The 23,464-nt window shown below is 45.7% G+C and overlaps 1 protein-coding gene across 1 annotated transcript; it reads left to right on the top strand.

The window, feature by feature from the left end:
• The first annotated feature begins 2,145 nt into the window (after positions 1–2,145).
• On the top strand, positions 2,146–21,774 carry oafb (OAF homolog b (Drosophila)). The gene is made up of 4 exons (XM_035434288.1): positions 2,146–3,026; positions 19,917–20,051; positions 20,183–20,363; positions 21,445–21,774. Exons 1-4 carry the CDS (start codon positions 2,796–2,798, stop codon positions 21,717–21,719), a joined length of 822 nt encoding a protein of 273 aa, XP_035290179.1. The 5' UTR covers positions 2,146–2,795; the 3' UTR covers positions 21,720–21,774.
• The last annotated feature ends 1,690 nt before the right edge of the window (positions 21,775–23,464 follow it).

Below are 23,464 nucleotides of genomic sequence, written 5' to 3'. Positions count from 1 at the left end.
TGGCCTAAATCATTTCAAATTTATCATATTTGTGCCACAGGTGGTCTTTTTTTTCAGTGTTTGAATATAAACCTTCAGTAAACAAGAACACGTTCCCCAAGCAAATATGCACAACCCACATGTACAAATGCTTAGTGTTATGTCTTGAAAGGCAGCGGGAGCAAAATCAGATATTGAGTTTATTTAAATATACTTTTTGACTATACGCCATTACATAGAGCAGTTGAGTGAAACTGCAGAAGAGGAAGTCTGGGTTTTTTTCTTTTTGGATTTAGTTTGCTCTGCTATCCTACTCCCAGTGATTGATCCACTGCCTGGCCACAGTCTGCAGGCCTAGCTGGTAGTGTTTGCTCAGGTTCAGAGTCGGTGTTTGCTTTCCCCTCCGGAGGGGCGGCTGTCCGCTTGGACCCAGCGGTGGGCACGGCCTCTCGTGTTGGGTCAGTAGCACGCAGGGACCAGCATGTATTTCAATAGCCTAACGGGATAAGAATTCTGTGGGGCAATGACTTAGAAATGTCACCCCTGCCTTCAAAAGTGATATGAAATTTATCATGAGACTTTGTTCAGTGCCAACACTTACATTATGAGTGTTCTGCACACGTGTGCGCGCTCGAGTGCATTTTGCGTGAATGTGTGTCCATCTGAAGATGCTTCAGAAGTCTGGACGGTCATTGTAACAGTGAAATCTATGGGAATGCTCCCCACAACTAACACAATGTTCTTACAATGTTACTTTGACTCAACTGTGTGACATACTTCATCATTTCTTTATAATGTGAAAGAAATTGTTGCTCAGCAAATTTTAGCTGGAAAATCCTAAAGTCAGCAGACCCTCTGGGGGACAAAAAAGCCATAACACTTTCTATCTAGAAAGCAACCATGTAAACATCCAATTTAAATGGACTGCAGTTCTGAAGCGAAAGTTGCAGTTACATCTCACACTAATACAGTGATGTATTACATGTTCTGGAATCAAGTTCAAAGTTGACAGCTGTGCAAGGCAACTCATAATTGCCCATAGGTTTACCCAGAGAGGAAGAGTTTCATCCAGATGAGTTGTTGCTGTCTTAAAATGTGTAACTTGTGTCAGTATGCACAAGGATATGGACTTTTCTTTTAAAGGCTTTGCCTTTGAGCCTCAAAATTTGGCAATGAATCAGTTCTTAATTGGAGTAAATAGTAATCAAGGGGTCCAAAGGGTCGTCTAACACTGATTTACAATGCAACCTGTCATGGTCATGACCAGTTACAGACTGTCTCACCAGCACTATGTACTTCTAAGAATGGTTATTCCCAAATGGACAGTATTCTGTTTACCAGTAATTCCGTCTCTGTTACATACAAAGCAAGATCAAATACTGATACCCCTACAAGGAGATAAAGGTTGCTTAATTGCTCTTTTTTGTTTGTTGAGAACAGTATGTACCCCACATGATGACACAGGGGTTAATAGTTATTGATGTGTAATAACTGCATGACTCATTGCTAATTATATCAAAGGTTTTAGGGGTGGAAGTCCAGAGGGTGTTTTAGGCAACAGTCATTGCCAACATGCTAATTCTTGAAACGTATGTTTTATGTATTTATTGATTTACTTATTTGTGGTATCATTATTGTGTTTATATCACCAAATTTTACTGCACCAACGTTCCAAAAAAAACACAATTTCATGATTTACACTGAGTCATCGATCAATCCATATATTATTTATTATTTATATATATTATTTATTTATTTATTATGCAGCAATGTTCAGTTTCGATGTGAGTCTGAGATCAGTCCGTCAAAATGTTACCTCGTGACTTCGTATCTTTATTCTGTTGTTAAGTAGGCCTAAATTGATGTTTGTTCATCAAGAACACTAAATGAGCTACTGGTATTGTTACACGTTATATAACAAATAACCTACATAAATGAGCTAGTGCCATAGTTATTGTTACATAGTAATAGTTCAACATTTTCCAAATGTGTAAAGGAGTAGCATACAGCCCGCCTGTGACAACACTCATTAACATTGCTGATTCATTTGGATGAAGCCTACAAGCATTTCCTCAATGCAAGTGATTCGAAAAGTATTCAGGAAAAACCGAACAGGAACATTCATGAATATTCATTTATATCTCCTAATATTAGGACGTCTGTGTTGGCTTTTGGGTAACGGATGAAAAAGATTAATGGTGGGAGTTTTTGCTGGAGTGATATTCCTTTAAGAGTTGTGCTCCCATTCGCTGCGCTGTCCCTGAAACTTGGGAAGTCAGGCAACTAGATTCCACTGTTTGGATCCTGAAGGAAGTGACGGGACTGAATGAGTGAACCCGCGGGGGTAAAGAAAACACTAAAGAGAAAAACAGAAACGAAATATCAAAGGCAACGTGTGCTACAAAGTCGTGCAAGGGAGAGAAAGAAATCCGCAAGCCATGATGAGAATTCGTCCTCGCTAGTTAAGAGAACGTAGTCCCTGTAAACAAGGGGCGACAAGAGTAAAAAACTGAGGTTGCAGACCTACAACAAACACAATACTGGTGAAGAGGTTTTTTTCGGGGAATTGAATCGTTCCTGTTAACAGCATGATACCTGTTTCGCATTGCCTTAAAATAATGGGAGACTTGCAATCACTCGGACTCTGCTTTCGCATGGATTTATAGGCACAATTCTTAAACTTTACCAAGCGAAACAACCTCATGTAAATTAGCTATCAGTGTCCTGTAGTGTAGTTTGGGAACCGTTGACTCTTTCATACACGAGTTTTCTTCTTCTGAATTCGGGTACTTTAAGTTTTTGCGTTTTTTTCTGGAATGTTTGCGAGGTGGCTTTTACCGGTTTCAGTTCGGAATAATGGAGTTCTTGTGACGCTCATACTTTTGATATCGTTCAGCGTTTGTTCAGAACTGAAGGTGCGAGTTCGTTTAGCCGATGGACAGATAACCGAGGAGACCCTGGAAGCAGATAGCGAGAGAGATTCCATCACAGTGGAGTTCAAACAAGGGGATGGCACGCTCATCACTTTCGTAGCTGATTTTAAGCAGGTGAGTATTTTTGCGTTAACTAGCTTCCTTGATCACATAAAAAACGACTGGCAACAATCGTGTTGCGTTTCGGAAATTATTCGTTCGTTGGCTACAGCTTAGCTAGTGAAGTGGATAGTGGGGGGTGGGTGAGCAAGTGGCTGTGGTCTGTTCATACATTGTCGCATACATAGTAATTTATTAGCAGATATTGTTGATTTTGGTTTTTTGTTATATCTGAAATTTAATAGGCGGTCAGTAGAATTCTGCACATCTTGCTCGTAACTCTGAGACGCCACAGAAATGGAAACTGAGCTTTATTGTGATTCAAATGTTTAAACGAATTGTACAAGCGCAGACATTGCATTGTCAAGTTCAAATTTTTTTGTGGAATCATCTTTATGTGGTGCTATAGAGTAGCCTACTGTGGTCCAACGAACCCCAGTCTGCCAGTATACTGCATTGACTACTTTTTTTGTGAAGTCCACCAAACTTCAATGGTGACAGTCCCCACAGCATTCAGGTAGCCTAACTGAATGTGGCAGTCTGTATCGGTTACTTGTATGGACGGTCCTCTGTGCTCTCTCTCCACCCTCTCCCTCTTTCCATACCAATCTTTACTGATAATCTTTTTGAGAGTGCTACTTTCCAGAAGGGGATGTGCAGCTCCAGTGTTGGCTCCAAAAAAAAAACGATAGCTTGAAATTGCTGCAGTGTTAAAGAACGGTGCACATAATTAGAGCCTGGATAATTCATGAGGTCAGGGAGTATCCCAATAATGTGCAGTAGCTTCATCTGCAGGTGAAGACTCCCAGCCACCCTTGTCTATTAATACAAAGTTGCTGACCGTGGAGACAGTGGACTTGAGCCTTCGAGGGGAGTTCAGATATTTCGAAGTAGGCTATTTGCTGTGACGAGGGAACTCAACGCACAGCCTCGGGGTCAAGGTGGACACACTCAAACAAGCCCACTGAACTGGGCTCACTGTAGTACATTAGTTAATGTGTAGCACAAAATGCTGGCCGTCATGCTCTAATTGCATGGTTTCTGTTGGGCGTATAATGCCCCGTGGTGTTCCGGCGGCAGTTTTCCAGTTCCACTGGTGGTTCAGACTCGGATGCCTGACATTGGCAGAGTCGTACGCTGGCAGGGCACCGCCAGCTGCCGCTGCTCCCCACTTCCTCGCCTTCAAACAGCCCGGCCTTCGTCTACACAAGGACGAGGGATGCCCGGGTCCCCAGCCGCTTCCAGAGATATGTGTGGTTCCACTCAGGGGAAAGGCATGCGTCTGCGCTTGCAGCACGCGTAGGAGAGCTGACGACCAGATGTGGGGATGAAGGGAGGGGGAATGGGGGGGTCGTGAGTGGGATCAGGGGAGGGAAGGTCTTTTCTGTGGGATGGAATGGATATCTCTTCAGCCTGTCTGTACACTTTGGCTCACACAGCTCTCTTGCTTTTTCCATGCCAAAGAGAGATTTTTTTTCCTCAAGCTTAATAATAAAATTGTGTTTCACCACAGTCAGCTTCATCTTCCAGAAACCGCCCCCACAGTTGTTCTGCGACTTGCGGTGCGGTCGCCAAGGTTTTCTTCTTTCCTGTTGCGTTGCTTGCCGATTTCTCCCCAGCTAGAAAATGAATGCATTCTGTTGGTTCGTGCTCACAGACGAGACCCGTGGACCTGCTCTGCTGTCAGTCGGGCTGCACTGTTTCTGCGTGGGAACGCGCTGTGTAACAACGGCAATCATACATGGATTGTCAGAGTCGAACGTGTTTGGAAACAAGACGGAAGATGTCTTTCAGGGTTCAGCTTTGAAAAAATCCATAAGCTTCACATATCGGGATGACTGATAGTCCCGCGTCTTATCCAGTTAAGGAAGGAATCTCTGCTCTGTCTTGTCTCAGCTAAAAGAAGCTCTGTGTAAGCCATCATGAGCAGACACAGGCAATCTAATGCCAAGGTTCTGAACTGCCTTTAGAATCATATCTTGTTACTATTCCACCATAAAATTAAGAGTAGCGTGTTTCCACAATTTCAAACAGTTGTATCTCAATGTCTTTCAATAGTTGAGGTTTCCTCTGAAAATTTTGAACATATACACAAAAACAGCCTTTCCCTTCACTAAAAATCGAAACACGAAAGTCAATATTTATCCAGTTGTTAAATTGTGTGGACAATAGATTAAAGTTCAAATAAGAAAAAAAGGTCCCAGGAAATTCTACTAATGAATGATGGGTTAAAAAAATTCAGAGGGTGGAATGAGATGCTTTGGAATGAATGTGGGAGGGCCTCTGGGGTTAGATTTTGCATTCTGAGACTACTGTTGGCATTTAAGAAGTTCTTTGTTTTCTGTAGAACAAATTCATCTCTATTTTTTGTTTGGAATGAGCATTTTGTCATCTTGATTCAGTGTTAAAGTGGCCTGAAAATGGACTAATATTAAATTGTTTAGAATGATGGCTGTATTGAGCAAGTCATCTCTTGTTATAGTTTTTCCCTTAATAATTTTATGAATAAGTCTATAAACGTACTTTTAATGACGGCATACGTATTCCTCCCTGTTCAAAATTATTATAATCACGGTTGTCAAAGTATTTAAAGTGTTGCTATTTCAGACAGTCTTATTAAAGTGAGGTGGGAGGTGTGGGGTGGTGGTTATTAAAATAATGTCGCATTTTGTCCCCCCCCCCCCCCCAGCCTCATTCAGATTCTGTGAGTACTTGCAGCTGCGGTGAACTTCTTCCAAGACGACTTGGCTCCCTAGCCTTATCTTTCTAAAGTCCAGCTGTCTGGTGTTGAAGTCCTTCTGCTCTTTAGCCTCATCAGTTCCAGTCTGGATCTTCTCCTGTCTCTATTTCTGCCTGCATGTGATCATCCTCTCCCTTTCAGAGCCTTGCAGATTTATGGAAAGTCTGAGTAACTGTGACGGCAGACGCGGCCTGGGCCAGAGGAGGAGTTATGACCGCTGAATATTGCCTTCTTGCAGAGGGAACATCCATAAAGGGAAACCAAATGAGCGTTAGATGGAAAAAATAAAAATAAATGTTACTGGCGATAGATGCCGGCTTCCACAAGGAACCGAGCTGGTGGTTGTTAGGCAACAGCTGTGTCTGAGCCATCGCCGTCTATGCCAGCCATTTTTTTTAAGTTGAAGTGGGCTGTGTTCATTCTCCCGTCATATTTAAGGGTTCTTGAAGGGTTTCTGCGTGGTTATCCCCCAGTGAGTTTGCTTTTTGAGAGAGATTGAGCTTGAGGGAGTGTCATGTGTATTCGCAAGAGCTCGCACTTTGACCACAGTTCCATGGGTCTGCAGGAGAACGATCCTGCTCACAGCACTTCATCCCTGTTTGATTTGGCTTTTGGCCGCTGTTCATACGAGGTTTCACTCTGACCCTGGCCGCTGTTCAAGAGGTAATTTTCTTCCACGTACCCAGCTGTCTGATCGCAGAACCCACACACTCATCCCCATCAGAGTGGTCAGGCACACAGGGCAGCTGCAGATGTTCTCCACTTTGTGTAGTCTTTGTGTATTTCCACCTGGGCCTCCCTCCCACTACATTTTCCCTCCGGAGTCCAGTGGGGAGCCATTCTTGGGATGGGGTCTGTAGTTTTTCTTGGAATACGTCCAATCCAACTCCTGCAGAATATCTCAAGTATTGTGTCCAACGTTTCCTGTTTGTCTGAGGAAGTTGCTGTTATTGTGCTGGGCCAAAAGATATGCATGAGTCTTCACAGAGAATTTCTGTGGGAGGCGGATGATTTGTTAAAGTTCCGTTCAGTCATTTTCCAGCACTCTGGCCCATGTAGCAGTGCTAATGGTATACAGCTCTGAGAGATTTGAGTCTAGTCTTTGTGCAATGTTGTCCTGGCCGACCGTCATACGCAAGACCTCACTGGAAAAGGGAGGTAGAATGTTCTGTTCCTCTCTGAGTAAAAGGGTGACGTCTCTCAGTAGAGCTGCATTTATTCACAGCGCTAAAGCTAATGGACTGAGAAAGGGGATGACAGGGTTTGCTTAAACTGCATCTCAGCCTCAGATGTCTGAGAATCACAGACTCACTGGGACCCCCTCGTCTCTTGTCCACGCTTACTCCTCTGAGATGTGTACATTAGAAAATGCTGGAATTTGCTATGTGGCAGGCATGTGGCCCGGGACCACACATTTAGATTTATGGCCCGTTCCAGTAAACATTTAAATCTGCTTCACTGGGAATGCTGAACGGAATCCTCTGAGCACCAGACTCGGTACTGATGCTGGAGTGGAAAAATGTTATCTCAAATGTCACTCAAAAGTGCAAGCTGTTATTGTTAGGGAAAAGGAAGGGGGGAAGGAGAGATGGCCCCATGTCAGGTATTTTTGTACACGCAGCATTGAATCACTGATATCGTCTGCAGTCTGATAGCAACAGACTGTTGGCCCAGCTGTTTCTGTTTGGATTTGTCAGTACAGCAGACGCCCATTTACCGTTCTAAGTAGGCTAAATCTTCCAGGAACATTCACTCTGTCACAAAAGCAGGTTATGCCAGTGTGGTGACTCAAGGTAAAATGTCAGGATTGATTCCAGGTCCCGGAGTGCGACATGACCTATTGCTGTCTTGACAAGTTACACAGGTTTTTATGTGTGTCTGCTCTTGTCTGCCTGTTTCTGTGCTGTCATTGTTCTTATTAGTAGCTATAAGAATATTCGCATTTAAAAAAAATTTAATTGACATAGTATCTGGAGTGGCTGCACGGTTTATGCGTGATATTCATTAATTCCTCCAGCATCATATTTGCTGAAGCAGTTCAGGCGCCTGTTCTTTGCTAAAGGGTATACAGGCGCTACCAAATCAAACTTGCAGCTTTCTGGTCAGAAGTCAAGTTTCTGGTCATATTGCCTCATTGATGCCATTACTGAGAATGAAGAGAGGTTTGGAGAAGGCCTGTTTTTTATGTTGCCATGACCTTTCCTAAGTAGGCTGTGGGAGGAGCAAGTGGTTCTGGGAAAACTAGATGTATGTGGAGTGTTCTCTGTCTCTTTCTCTCTGCCACTCAGAACCCATCAATAAAAAGAGTCACTTATCACAGCACACAATGGCAATGAGGCCAGTCCTGAAAGTGTACTTTAAATCTCTTGTTTTCTTCTCCTTTCGAGTGCCATTGTGTCCCCTTGCCTCCTGAGACTACAGCTGGCGGACAGTCCTCTCCCCTTTCCTCAGGGGCAGCCACCTCCGTGCACACCCCAACAGGGGGGCCATGAAACATGGGCATTTTATTTGATTCACACAGCCACTGTATGGAGAGAATGTTCTAGGACCCTTTACCAGTTTGGCTGCTGTACGTAGTTGGTCCATTCAGTGCAGTGTGATATTAACCTTGAGTTTGATTATTTTTGGCTATTTCATGTCTACCAATGAAATGAAATGAGCTGAAACTTTTCACTTTAGGACTTCTGGGTATTGTGCTTTGTGTTAATGTGGTGTTATTGCACTGGCTTATAATTTTGTGGAGCTTTTTCATTGATGTCTTTGCTTCCGCCGTTAAAAATCTCTCCATAAGGCATGTGATCCTTTATGGCATTAATGGAAAAATAGTAGCTGTGTATTACCAATAAAACCAGGTGCTACATTAGTAATCATGGAACTAGCTATTTCATAACCGCCTGATTGCTTTGGGGTAAAAGTGCGTATGTTGGCAGATAAAGTATTTCCTGTCGGTTTTTCAGCGACTGCTGTGCTGCTTCAGGGCCACAGAGATGATGCAGTTGCTGCGTGAGCTCCGTTTTTGCGCAACCTCACAGTTCTACGCCAGTGTGCTGTTTCGACAGGACATCTTGGTGACATCACCTTAAGCTGTAGGCAGGACGAGACTCCGCCTACCTAATTCCACACTTAATGATCTCCGGTGTTTTTGGAAGCCCCCTCCCCCCTTTCCTGGGAAGGTTATGACACATCTCAGGAAAATGATCAGCTCAAAGTTGCTAAACGATGTACAGATCCCTGTACTAAGGAACACATTTGCCTGACTGCATTCTGACCCACAATCTCTATTTTCCTGTCCTTTTTTCAGTAATTTATTTAAAAACTGATTTTAATTCATTGTTGTGTTTTCGTCTCAGTCAACATTGGTTATCCACCATTATTAAACATAACAGTTTTAGGCAGTATGCTCCAAATGACGTGCAAACTTTTAAAAAACAAGGAAATCAAGGAAATATTCTGGCTGAATGAAAATTTTCTGTGCTCTTCTGGCTGGTAGCAAATCCCTGTAGCAATGCTCCAACATCTAGTATAAAGTCTTCCCAAAAGAGTGGAGGTTGTTGTAGCAGCAAAGGGTGGACCAATTCCATAATTTTGGATAAGATGTTGGTTGGTGTATACATACTTTTGGCCATGTAGTGTAAAAGATGAAGAAACTACCTATGAAAGATGGGGAAAACTAGTAATAAGGTTAGAAGGTTACCTAGCATTACTAGCTTTTATTTGGCTACCTTTCCGTTCAAAAGTTTTATCCTTTCCTTCTGCAAGGAGGAATGTGGCATGATTTAATTAATCTATTGTTGTGAACCTATCGGATAGGACATTACTTCCCAAAATCTCCTGTATCCCATTTAGACACAGTGTGCTACGTGACATTTCAGTGATGAGATTACAGGAAAATAAAGTTGAACTCTGCCCTCGACCGGTCAAACATGTGATATTTGGATGGGCCAACTGCAGACTGGGGGAGGCTTGCAAACTTGCAGACTGCTTGCAAATAGTTCATGCTGGGGACTTGCACACATCTTTTTGATCATCTCTTGTTCGAAAAGGCTCGTTTCGAACAAAAAGTTTGATTTCGTTTTGAGTATACTGGCGCCTTAACTGGTTTGACACCTCTTACCGCATGCTCAAATGGCTTCTGGCGGAAAGGCGGTTTAAGGAGGTTTAAGTATTCTTAGATGTTCCATTATTATTATTAATGTTATTATTATTAGTAGTAGTAGTAGTAGTCATAGTAGTATTCGTTTTGTTGCTGTTAATGTTCATTTTGGAAGTCGTTGAAGCAGAAGTGGTTACCAGTTTTTCTGATAACTCATTAGAGTTGAGTGCTCTGTCCAGATAAAAAAGTGGATAACTAAATAAATTAGACTATTAAATAAATGAAATACTCTAGTGATTAAATATGATTGGGGGGCTACTTTGTGCGTTTTCTTTGTGCATCTGCACTCAGGCCTTCTGGACACACCTGCAGTGTCACAGGACCGAGCGATATAGCTCCCTGTGCGTCACACAGCAACGTCCCCACAGTCAATGGCAGGCCCCAGTCTTTATTCAGCACAAACAGGGGCAGATGTTGGATGGCTTTGAGCACGGCTGTTCCCACAATCTGTGAGCATCCCCACAGACGGGGGGGATGGGGAAACGAGGGTGGGGGCGGATAGCAGGGCGCGCGTCAGCCAGCGTCACCATTCCGTATGACACCAAATGTTCCTAAACCCGTTCCTGAACCCAGTAAAAATGATTCTCACACGAGGGAGCTGCATCCTCAGAGGAATCTTTAATAAAGCATATCTACACGCTGCTTTATGTGACAGGCAAGTACTATTTAGTTTGAATAGTGCTTGATCATAAATAGTAATGCCACCAAATCAAGTATCTGACATGTTGACACATTGTGTTGATGCACTTGTATGAGTTATCCGTACCAGAAATTAGATGCTGAGTGAGAAATCTCTGCAATTTTGTTTATTTAGGTTAAACGCTTGAAAATGGCAATGAAATCCACTTAACTGTTTTTTATTGAAATACAAGGAACAAGCCATTCATTACTAATAGGTTTGGGGCTCAGGTTTACAGGTGGGGTTGTTTATTTGTGAAAATAGTAGGCTTCTGGTAATCTTTTCAACACCTGCTCAGGAGATGTTGCGTCTTCGCTTGAAATTTTGCCAGCTTCCTGTTCTGTGTGGGTGCGGTATCATTCAACCCCGCCCCCTCTCCACTAAGGAAATGTAAGCCATGTCCACATCTTACCACTCCACTCACACAGTGCTTAAGTTCATGTTGCTTCTTGTGCTGTTGGATTCTACTGCTGTTCTTGAACCATTCATTCAAGACATCAGCAATATACACCACGTGACCAAAAGTTTCTGGTCACCCCTGGGTCTGGGGCTGTTTTTCATGGTTTGGGCTAGGCCCCTTAGGCCCCTGACAGTCTGAATGCAGGCCATGCCCTTTTCAACAAATTGTGCTCATAAATTGTGCATTTAGCAATGTCTTCATTAACTCGTTACAGATTTTTCATTTGAGATTTTGCCGGAGAGCAGGCATACAGTTCCTAGTCACTCTACTGGGTTTGCCAGGAAAGTCCAAGATCAAAAAATAAAACTTGGTGAGCGGAACTGGCTGCAGCAGGTTTCAGTGCAAACAGTGGGAGCCTGTTTGGAGGGGCTGTATTGTGAAGAGAGTGTGGGCATCTGGCTGGGATATAGGGAATCTGCAGGGAGTTCTGCACTTACGTCAACATGGCGGTTATCTGCTGCACATACGTAGAGCTGGGACACGCTGTCCTACACTGTACCTCTTCACCTCGTACATATACGGCCAAAATGTCATTTTGCAACACTGTCCCTTTAAATGTGTATTTGTGTATTATTCAAAGCAAATACTACACGAGACTGCCTTTGGGGCACCTTCGGAACGCATGTCAACTGCCAATCTGAGCTCGGGGGAACACGGCTCCTCGCAGACAGGGGCTGTAGGACGGTTTACTTCAACTGAAGCAGACGCGGAGGTCAAATGGAAAAAGCAATTTAACAAGCAATGAAAAATCAATTTTCAGCTAGCTAAAATATATACATAAATAACAGTTCCACCGAACCATCTGCTGATAGTAAAGTGTAATATTCCTGAAACCAGTCTGCCTGTTTCCGTCAGGTCAGAAATGTTGATTTCCATTGCATCCAGCCCAGCCAGCACCGTAATGACTGAAGTATGTCGGAACAGTTGTGTACCGAGATGTTCCTCTAGTTTTTTTTTTGTGCTGAGCCACCAAACGAGGGTCAGAGGACAGCCATCGATAGTTCTTGGATTTCAGTCTCCAGCCCTGTGATTTTACGTCCTCCTTAGCCTTGGAATGTGTAGCGCAAGCATGGAAACCCGATTGCAGGCTGTTAGAATTGATTTGCCAACACTGAGGCCAATTATTAATACTTTTCTACATGTGACAGTCTGAGCTATAAGTATTATATCAAGATCAGGATAGCCTAGTTGATAACTAACTAGCTTTTTTTTCACTGAAGTTGCTGCAAACTAGTGCAAATAGTACAGTTTCAGAGTGAAATCTTGAGCAAAATTTAGAACTATTTTTGCTATTGTTGTCCTACTATTTCCACTGCCATAGTAGCTATCTCTAACATCACAAAACGAAGCTAAATAAATCCCCCTCTGATGGTGAGGTTAATCTTTAACAGTATCTTCTGTCATTACCTTTATAAATGTGAATGGTTTAGGTTGCACTATTTCAGTGTACTGTGTTGAAATATATGGAATATGCCGCATATAGCCTATGATGTAGCCTATCTGAAATGTATGTTAAATGTTTGTATGATACACCATTTTAAAATAGTTATTTGAAGATTTTTTGCATGAAATGGATTGCAATTTAAGTTGGAAATTTTGCATATTGGGGAAAGAACTTAGTTATTGTACATAGAATTGGATTGTCAAAAGGTGGCGATTGCATTAGCGTATTTGTTACAGGCAATGACATTAGGGATGTGCCTTGACATTTGGTGTTTCGTGTTGTTCCGTTCTTAAAGGCATGGGACACTCTTGTTTTTAATTTCAGTCATTTTCCCTATAGTTTGTTTTGATGAAACATTAAGAAAACTCATTCCTCTATGCCATATTTTTGCATGTACTCATTTTTATTTGGCATTATAATGTATGACAACATACCTTTGTTCTCAGTTCCTTCTCCCAGCATGTCATGACTGGGTACATTGTTTGCATTAGCTGTATGAAGCCTTTTAGTTGTCCCACTAAAAGTACAGGAAGCGGAACTTTATAAAATCATCTAGGCCTAAATCTAGCGGAAATAATCCGTATTCAGCAGGAAAGCTACACTTAATGGAATGAATGAATGGAACAAATCCAGTCGTAACATGCCTGCAGGCAGAGGAAGACAATTTCAGCAATAATTCATTTCATATGAGAAAGGTTTGGGTCTAATTCCCTCTGAATTGCCGCTTCCTATGGTAAATCACAAAAGAGCACATCCTTTTTTTGTCAACATACGAGATGTATGAGCTTAAAAGAGAGCACACATTACTTAGACAAATAAGGTTCAGGAGAAATCCGATGCTCCAGCCCTAAACAAGCAAAACAAACGAAGGTTTAGTGCAAAGGAAACCTAAAATGGACCCTTTGTTGTGTGTACCTGCGGTAGAGGTGTGGGCGACATGGGGCCGGTGCCATAGGTGGGGTTGGTGGACTCTCGAATGTCACAGTGCCAGTGAATTTAGTACAAAGTCGTTAACAAACACTATAGCTATTCTGACTATTGTGTACTTCTGTCAGACATTTCCTGGGGTATTTCCATCCACTTAAGTGGGGAAATGTGATAGCCATTAGTGGCTAATGACCTGTAGTCAAATTGCCCAGGAATCCGATTCATCCAGAGTTGCATAGCTTAATTGCACCTTATTACACAGCTGTAATACCAATAGGAGTGTATTTGGAATGCTATCAGAATAATTTGGTAGTGTTTTTAATTTTACGTAATGTTCTAACAGATTAGTCTTACAGCGACATTTAAGAATGAGGGCACAAAAGGATATATATAGGCCTATAGATTTAGGATATATTGCTCTCTTATAGGTTATATGCGAGCACTTTGTTGGTGATTGCCTTTAGAAGTAGGCCTATTCCATGTCTGCAGCACCTTGTGGCACCGACACGCCGCGTTTCTGAGACGGGGTGCCCCCGAGGGCGTCGCCTCCCCGGTGGCTTTGTTGATCGTGGGTGCGAGGCCTTTTCACACATCAAGGTGACCATTGAGAAAAGGTGTCAGGTTTCCCAGAGGACTTTGCTGTGGCCGTGCGTGCCTCTAAATAGCACCCTTTATGTGGTGTGAGCGGGCTTGTGAGTGGTTCTCCTTGTTGCACTGTGAGTTGTTAACTCAGGATTGAAATTAGTTGTTTTGGGAACATTTTGGCAGAAAAAAGGTTTCTCGTCTTTGGGAGAGCTCCTCATTCCTAAACATGAAGTAATTATTTCTATTCCACCATATGGTTTATCCCTATGGAGTTTTATTTTGGGCACCAAACTTTGATGTAGTGCGGCATAATATTTATACTACTCTAGAAGCAGGTAATTATAAGGCATCTTCAACTGCTGTTTGATCTGTGAGTGGTACTAGTTGAGGCTTAACTGTATCAATCTGCCGTTAGCTGTTAGAGGCAGACCTGATATTTGAATGCACAGGATCTTGCTTCTGGCAGAAAGCCGGTGCCTTTGCTTGGGTCTGAAGTGTACGGACGCTCTTGCCCAGGCCCACAAATGTCGTCGCATTTCAAATGCGGTGCTGTTTGCCAAGATGCCCTTGTACGTCACTTGGGACAAAAACATTGGTCAGATGAATTGATGTGAACGTTATTTCCGTGACGCACTTCAGGTTGCGTCTCCAGCTTAAGGCCATGACAGCAATTGCTCTCGCAAGGTTTTGGACTTAGAACATGCTAGGAGATGGACCCCAAGCTAACCAAGTCCTGCTAGCTCTGCTGTGGCTGGGAAGCTTCCATTTAAAATTCAGCGCAAGGTAGCTCATTCGCCTGCGAATGTGTGAAGTCACACTGTGTAAAACCGCCCATGGCTGCAAGCACCATTTGCATATCAGGCATTTGCATGCCAGCTCTAGAGTATACCAGGCAGAGTTTTTGAGAGCGGGCAATGGTAAACCCTGTCATGGCACATACAGGGCATAGTGGTCATGCTTTCTTGATAAGCCAACATCCTATTAAGTGATTTTACATTTTGGTTTTTCAATTTCTTCACTGCCTGTCTTCTCCATTACTGACTGACAGTATATGCATACAGGGTAGTGCTCTCGAGTTGAGATGGCTTTGTTCTAAGGAAGGGTTTGAAATAAAGATGAGAATTTTCAGCCGCTGTGGCACTGGTGCTGGTAGCGACCTGGGCAGCGTGTCTCTGGCTCAGCTGCAGCCTGTAGGCCACTGCCGGGTCTGGTGCCAATCCCCTGGGCAACCCAGGAAGTGAGGCCGGCCAACAGGAAGTCTGACACACTTCTCACCTCGTTAACGGCCCCGGCTGTGACATTCTCACTTGCCATCAGCTCGTCGGGCCTTGTAAACCACGGTCAGTGACAACCACAGTCCCGACTGAGACAATGCCGAAAGGCCGGACACTCAAAAGCTATGGGGGATTCAGCATCATTGTGTAGCAGGCACCATTTTCAACAGGACACACTCTGCCCTGCGAATAGGGGTTGTCTGGGCGTACTTATCTCAGTTAATTGCACAGGTTTCACCAGAGCTAAACTTGGCTAGCACACAACGGTTTACGAAGGCTATATCCACATCGGAAAAGTGGGCAGAAGTCTGTACCCGGCAACCTGCTATTTTGGCCATTTGGGAGATTTCTATTTCTCATTGAGCTGTTGCTCCAAGCAATTGGAGAGAACAAATATGCACATGACTTTGCACGTTTTTTTTCCATGTGGCCTATAGATTAAACTGTCAGTTGAAAAGCCTAACAAGAAACTGTTAGGGAAGGATTTATTTTTTTTTCCGGGGGGGATATGTTGGCGGCAGCCCAACACGTGCGCGCACATCGACGGCAGGAGAACAGACCGTACCGTTTCCTCCCAGGACCGGGGGGGGGGAAAACCCTGCAGCCTGCTCTTACCAGATACATAAGATATAGAACATGAAACGCATGGAATTCTGAGAGGTTTAAGACAGCGGGGCCCGTGGTCACACCCATTCACTTCCTCTTCCTCTCACTGATTGGATCTCTCCTTCGAGTCCGTCCCTCTTCTCATTTCCCGTGTCTTTTTTTTTTGTTGTTTATTTATTTCGAGATGTGTTCGTTCCCTCGAGCCGTTTTTCTTCGGTTCATACTCAGACGCAGTACGAATAACAGCACGGCCCGTGTTTGCTCATCACACCTGTATCCCTGGAAACCGCCTCCCGTCGGTCCCAGAGGGTCGGTGAGGTTGGGGTCCGCGCTGGCACCCTCTCCCGGACGGGGCCATTTGGCTTCTTTTTTTTTTTTTTTTTTAAATGTACGATACTGACGAACTCTAACTGCATAGAAAAAAATGGCTTAGAGGAGGCCATTTAAAAGGCCATTTAAAAGGAGGCCTTTAAGCGCTTGTTGGCATTGGGTAATAGCGGCGAGTGCGCGAGTGTGTGCTCACCCAGCGAGTGCGCGAGTGTGTGCTCACCCAGCGAGTGTGCGAGTGTGTGCTCACCCGGCGAGTGTGCGAGTGTGTGCTCACCCGGCGAGTGTGCGAGCGTGTGCTCACCCTCAGAGCCGCGCAGATTTAAGCGTTTGCTCTATCTGGAGTTGTCCAGCAAAAAACAAACAACACATGTTCCTGCTTGCATAATGTGCTCTTCAGTACAGCGGGTGCCATATCCGCGTGCAGACGGAGGAGGCAGGAATGAATCGCTCACTGCGCCTAAATATAGCCCGCTTCTTAAACCTTTTTTTATTTATTTATTTTTTTTACAAGAAAGCAACATTAGAAGTAGTTTTCTCGTCTTGTTGCCGGCGGCGCTGAAGTGATTAAGCTCGCGAGGTGGCGTTAGCGCGGGTAGCCGCCCCAGGGGAGACGCTGCTGTGCGGCGAACAGCCTGCAGCCCCCCCCCCCCCAATGCGGTCCCCCTTCATCCTGACATTTAAATCCCCATCCTTGAAATGCCACCCGATTTTAAGAAATTAAAAAACGACGATGACGGTGATAACGGCGGCGGAGTTCTGGAGCCCGGCGCGGTGCGGGGGGGCTGGGGGGAGGGGGGGGTCCAGCTGCGGGGTCGCGCTTAAAGCCGGGACGCGTCTGTCGTCGAGCAGCGGCAGCGCGTCCCCGTCTGTCAGCGGGAGATGTTTACCGTGCCGTCCGATCGCCCGTGAAGCAGCCGGGATGGGGGAGTCGTGCAGGTAAACCCCCCCCCCCCCCCGCCCCCCCGCCACGTTACCATAGCGACTGTTCTGACACACCAGGGCTCCAGAACCAAGGACCTCAAGTCAGACTCTGGATGCCCATGTTTCCACACAAATTTCCTTTTAAAAATGTTTTATACAGTTGCCATTGTCAAGTTGAGGAAGACCGAGCTATTACTTCCAACTTTTTTTTTCTTCTAAAATTCTTCCGAAGAAAAGTTCTTTGTTCTTCCCTAACAGAGCAGGCCTGTCTCTTTAAGTGTAAGCGTCCAGTCCCATGGAGCTGCCTGGCAGAAGGGCATTAACTTTAGTAGGTTTGCTTTGTGTTGTAGGAGCAGTGGTGGGTGTGTCCGTACGGTATCCACCACTGTACATATTACGCTGACCACTGGGAAGGAGACAGTTTAGATTATGGGATACGGTCTGACGAAGCATTTCGGTGTGGCGCTTGTACTCAGTGTCCGGACTCAAACTGCGCGTGCGTGCTTGTGCGCGTGCGTCTGTGCGACGTTAGCATCGCAGCATCGCGCCGGGGCCCACCGGGCCCTCCCGGGGAGGGGGGTTGCCACGGTTTCCCTGCGGTCGGCGGCAGGGGGGCTGCAGACCGGAGCCCGGAGCGCTCGGGCGGCCCTGTCAGGAATGCCGTGCGTCTGCTGGCTGGGAGGTCCCCGCTTTTACTGCCTCTCCCCCGGAGGGGGGAGGAAGCACATCCATCTCTCTTCCTGTCTCCCCCGTCGCTCACACTCGCTCACCACTCGTGTCATCCTCCTTTTTTATCTGCGCTTTAATTACTCTGGAGTTTTTAATGCTGTTCTCCGTGTCACACATGCATGTACTCGCATTCAGACGCACACGCACGCCTACACACACGTGTACATGCATGTACTCACATTCAGACACACACACACGCGTGTACATGCATGTACTCACATTCAGACACACACGCACACACGCGTGTACATGCATGTACTCGCATTCAGACACACACACACACACGCGTGTACATGCATGTACACGCATTCAGACACACGCACGCACGCACACACACACGCGTGTACATGCATGTACTCGCATTCAGACACACGCACACACACACACGCGTGTACATGCATGTACTCACATTCAGACACACGCACACACACACACGCGTGTACATGCATGTACTCGCATTCAGACACACACACGCACACACACGCGTGTACATGCATGTACTCGCATTCAGACACACGCACGCACGCACACACACACGCGTGTACATGCATGTACTCGCATTCAGACACACGCACGCACACACACACGCGTGTACATGCATGTACTCGCATTCAGACACACGCACACACACACACACGCGTGTACATGCATGTACTCACATTCAGACACACGCACACACACACACGCGTGTACATGCATGTACTCGCATTCAGACACACACACGCACACACACGTGTACATGCATGTACTCGCATTCAGACACACGCACGCACACACACGCGTGTACATGCATGTACTCGCATTCAGACACACACGCACACACACACATGCATGTACTCACATTCAGACACACACACGCACACACACGTGTACATGCATGTACTCACATTCAGACACACACATGCATGTACTCACATTCAGACGCACGCACGCACACACATGCGTGTTCTCGCACTCCCACACAAACATGGTTAACACACATATATACATTCACATGCACGCATACAGCATACTTTTTGCCCACCCTGCTGCTGTTCCATGGTAACCGACATGAGACACTAATTAAAGACAGAGCTTCTTTCTCTCCGTCTCTTTCTCGCTCACTCTTTCCGTCTCATTTCATCATATGCTCTCTGTTCCGAAGTTCCCCTTCAGAACTGAGAAGCGAGCAGTTCCACGTCTGCCGACCCCAGTGGCTTTGGAACAATGCCTCTCTTTTCTGAATGGGATGGCCAGTCTTCTGAAAGGTCAGAGTTTGGATGGCTGTTTGTCTCCTCTTACAGCCGCCCCTTCACTGGAGTCTCATGCTGGAGGCCAGCTGTTCCTTTTAGAACTTAGAATTAGGACGACGTGTGTGTCTGTGTGTGTGTGTGTGTGTGTGTGTGTGTGTGTGTGTGTGTGTGCATGTGTGTGCGTGCACCTTTTTAAAATCCCATAAATGTATGTTTGGTGTAAAATGGTTGTTTGCATGGTAATTCTCTAATCCCAAAACAACAGGCTGGGGTTTGTTCTTTTTTTCCCCCTTCTTGGTCATGAGGACCTTTCACTGGACCGTGAAACAAGCCGCACGTGAGGCGATCACATTTGTCTTGTGATCCAGGCAGACACAAGATTTCTATTCATTGTCACTTAGCCTGTAATTCGGCTGCAGCCTCTGGCGAATCTGATTAGCCTTAGAAGCACCATGCAGTTCAGTACTGGTCCACAAGGGGGAGTAATGCACGGAGCTCTGTAGGCAATCCTGTCAGCGGGGTGGTAGTGATGTGCAGTTATGGGTGGGGTTGTAGTCCTCTGGGTGAGGCCGAAGGGATTACACTCTATAGCTCCCTCACCTTCCTCTGCTATGCCCTCCTTTTTCTTTTCCTACTCTTTATTCACCCTCTCTTCTTTCACGCTCTCTTTCTCACACTTTTATCTACCTATCTTTCTCAACATTCCTTCCCTTTCAACATTCCTTCCATTTTTATTTCTTTTATCCCTCTTTCACTCTCTTTCTCTGATTCTTCTTTTCTCTATCACTCTTCTCCTCTCATCCCTCTCTCTCTCTCGGTGTGTAGGATGTGAAGATATTCCGTGCGCTGGTCCTAGGGGAGCTGGAGAGGGGGCAGAGCCAGTACCAGGCGCTGTGCTTCATCGCACGCCTCAGTCACAATGAGATCATCCCCAGCGAATCAATGGCCCGCCTGCGTCAGGTAAGGCCCAATCAGAGCGGCCTCGCAGGGCCCCGCCCCCTCTTCCTTAAAACCGCTATGGAGTTGCTGGCGTTTAGAAAGGTCTGGAAAGGTTTGGACCGGACGGGTTTGACGATGCGAACCCCTTTCAGAAAAACCCGCGCGCGGTCCGGTCTGCGGAGGAGAGGCGGGGCGTGGAGCAGCTGACCATGAGCGCGGCGGTCAACCTGAGCCGGGCGTGGCAGCTCAGCGCCCACATCCACAACGTGTGCGGCGAGGCCCGCGAGTCCATTTACGCCCGCGAAGCCGACGTCAAGCACTGGCTGGAACAGGGTGAGCTCCTGCAAGGCACCGCACCTTCGACCGCACCCTAGAGCGCACCGCACCCGAAACACACACCCTGCGCACTGCACCCTAAATATACACCATGCGCACTGAACCCTAAATATACACCCTGCTCCATATCACTCATTTACACACTGAACCCTAAATATACACCCTGCTCCATATCACCCATTTACACACTGAACCCCAAAATATACACTCTGCTCCATATCACCTATTTACATACTGAACCCCAAAATATACACCCTGCTCCATATCACCCATTTACACACTGAACCCCAAAATATACACCCTGCTCCATATCACCCATTTACACACTGAACCCCAAAATATACACCCTGCTCCGTATCACTCATTTACATACTGAACCCAAAAATATACATCCTGCTCCATATCACCCATTTACACACTGCACCCCAAAATATGCACCCTGCTTTCATATCACTTATTTACAAATGATGCCCTAAAATATACACCCTACTCCATATCACCTTTGTACACACTGCTCCTCAAAATATACACACCCTGCTCAATATCCCCTCTTTGCAAATTACACCAAAAAATATACACCCTGCTCCATACTGACTATTTACACACTGCAGCCCTGTCGTAAGCATGTCTGGCATCTGTATCTGTTTTACAGCTCGGTCCAATAATATCCCACATGGTTCCACTTAAACGGGTTTGGATTTTTTGTTTTTAGCAATAAAACACCAGATTAGAGCAACATGGTGTAACATTTCAAACAGTACTGTGAATTTCAATCCTTCATTGTGTACAAAGGCCTACAGTTCTGGATATTAGTGGGTTTACTTTTTCAGCATGCACGCACAAACATGCTAGACCTAATTACAGCTTACAGTAGAGTGCGCAGTGTGAGCCTTCAGAAACAACATCACTTCAGTTAATATCATATTTTAGATGCAACAGCATTCTTCAGCCGTTTGTATTGCTGTAAACAGGAAAATGGAAAATGGCCTAGCACTATGAGACGCGCAGCACTAAGAGTCAGGATGGCGAGGGTTCCTGGTTCCGAGACTCAGCGTTCGCTGTTGTGTGCCCCCTGCAGGCGCGGAGGGCTCCGTGTTCGAGGCCCTGCCCCCGGCGGCGGGCGTGCCGGAGCTGCAGCCGTGCCGCGCGGTGCGGGACCTGTGGCAGCCGTGCGCCTGCAGCTACGGCCTGCGGCTGGAGTGGTACCCCTGCCTGCTCAAGTACTGCCGCAGCCGCGAGCCGGCCGGCAAGAGCAGCCCCTACAAGTGCGGCATCAAGAGCTGCAGCAAGGGCTACCGCTTCGATTACTACGTGCCCCGCCGCCAGCTGTGCCTGTGGGACGAGGAGACCTAACGGCACCGCCCCCCCCCCTCCCACCCCAACACGCGCTGTGAGCAGCGGGCATGGGGGGGGGTGGGGGACTGGGGGTGCTGCAGGAAGGAGAGTTCTCGGTAGCCAGATATGTAGACGTGGAGGTTGTCCCTCGGCGTCGCTGATTGGTCGGAACAGAACGAAAGGACAAGCCCACTTCCTGTTACAGCCACTCACGCCTCGCTGGCGCCGGATGCCTCCCCTCTAGTGTTGATTTACGGGGGAGCAGCTTCGCCGTTGGCTGGTGTTTACTTTGCATTCCGACAGAGCAACGTCCCTACTGGCTGCATTTCACCTTGAGTGCCAGTGGAGCCACTGTGCCTTTTTTTAGCCTCCAGTACCTCCTGAACTTCCAGTAGAGCTCCTATTGGCTGTTGTTACCTCCTCGAGCTCCATCAGAGAAGCTTTCCCATTGGCTATTTTTAACCCCTGCTTTTGGATGTTACTGAAATGTTGCTTCTCAGTTTTTTAACCACCTTGTCTTATGTATGTGAACCTGCTTAACATGACTGAACTCAGTTCTTGTACGACATTCCCACAGGGCAGGGGCAATGGGCACCAGACACTGGCCTAGAGCCACACTGGCAAACTAAAAGGAGATGTGTTCTAAGAGAGGAGAGAGAGTGAAAGATGAGGGGACAGCGTGGTCAGTCCGGCAGGGATGGGAGCTGAACTTATTGAGTTAAATATTTGTGTCTATCTCTCTCTCTCAATGTAATTTGCCTTAAAGCTTCCCCAATTCAGGTCTTATTTATTTTTTAACACCGAATACAACAATAGCAACATCTATAAATAATCATTGTTCTTTTTTGTGTTAATTTCATATTGAAATTGTTTTGTTGTTTTTGCTGTCATTAATGTGATTGATTTATTTTTTTCTGTTCATCTACAGTATGTGTGTAATTAGCCCAGCTTTGTGCTAAGACTGCATCTTCTGTTGCAGAATTGGAGAGTCAGTCCACGCAGATTCCTGAAAAAGTCAAATGTTTCCAGTTCTAAGACTTGAGGGCCATTTCAGCTGCATACCATTATGGCTGTGGGTTGCATTGTCATACATTTCATGCTGATTATTTTAACTGTCTTCCACTTGTTGCATTCCAGTCTTTGGTGCTCTCCAGTCACTTGTGTTGCATTGAAATGCATTCAAGGAATGAATCAAGCTGGTCTTCCCAGGTGACAATAGTGTTTATACATCTAGAGCGTGTGTGTGAAGGAGAAAAAGAGAGAGCAGAGAAAGACAGTTAGCGAAGCGATGCCCTTTAACTTTTCAGTATGACTACAGCGATTGCTAGCAAGTGTGAGTTTGTATTCATTAGAACTGAACTCAAGCTAACGGTACTGAGAGAAGGTTGGCTCTGGGATATCTGTGCCCTCAGCTTGTCCGGACATTACCATGGCCAGCAACATGATTGTTTCTGGAACCTCTTATGTTATTTTACCTCAGGCACGTACCAGGGCCTTCTGAAGTAACTCCTGAAAGTAAATGTGTTCCCTTCCCCAAAGTCAGTAACCGTGGTTCACAAAGCATGTCCCCCGCGGGCCTGGTTTGGTGTTCTGTTCCATATGCAGTATTAACGGAAGCGCAGCCGTGGTTTTGGTGCATAGAGACCGCAGTGTTGTTAAATCGTGAAAGATGAAAAGCCTGGTTTTCTTCCTGCCAGATGAATATCAGGGGTATCCATAGTAACTGCGTACCCATCTGTAGTCTCAAACTAGTCAGTGTGTGT

This window comes from Anguilla anguilla, chromosome 9, assembly GCF_013347855.1.
Source record: "Anguilla anguilla isolate fAngAng1 chromosome 9, fAngAng1.pri, whole genome shotgun sequence".
Lineage (NCBI taxonomy): Eukaryota > Metazoa > Chordata > Actinopteri > Anguilliformes > Anguillidae > Anguilla > Anguilla anguilla.
Note: the sequence above shows the minus strand (reverse complement) of the source record. Positions and strands in the feature narration are given on the sequence as shown.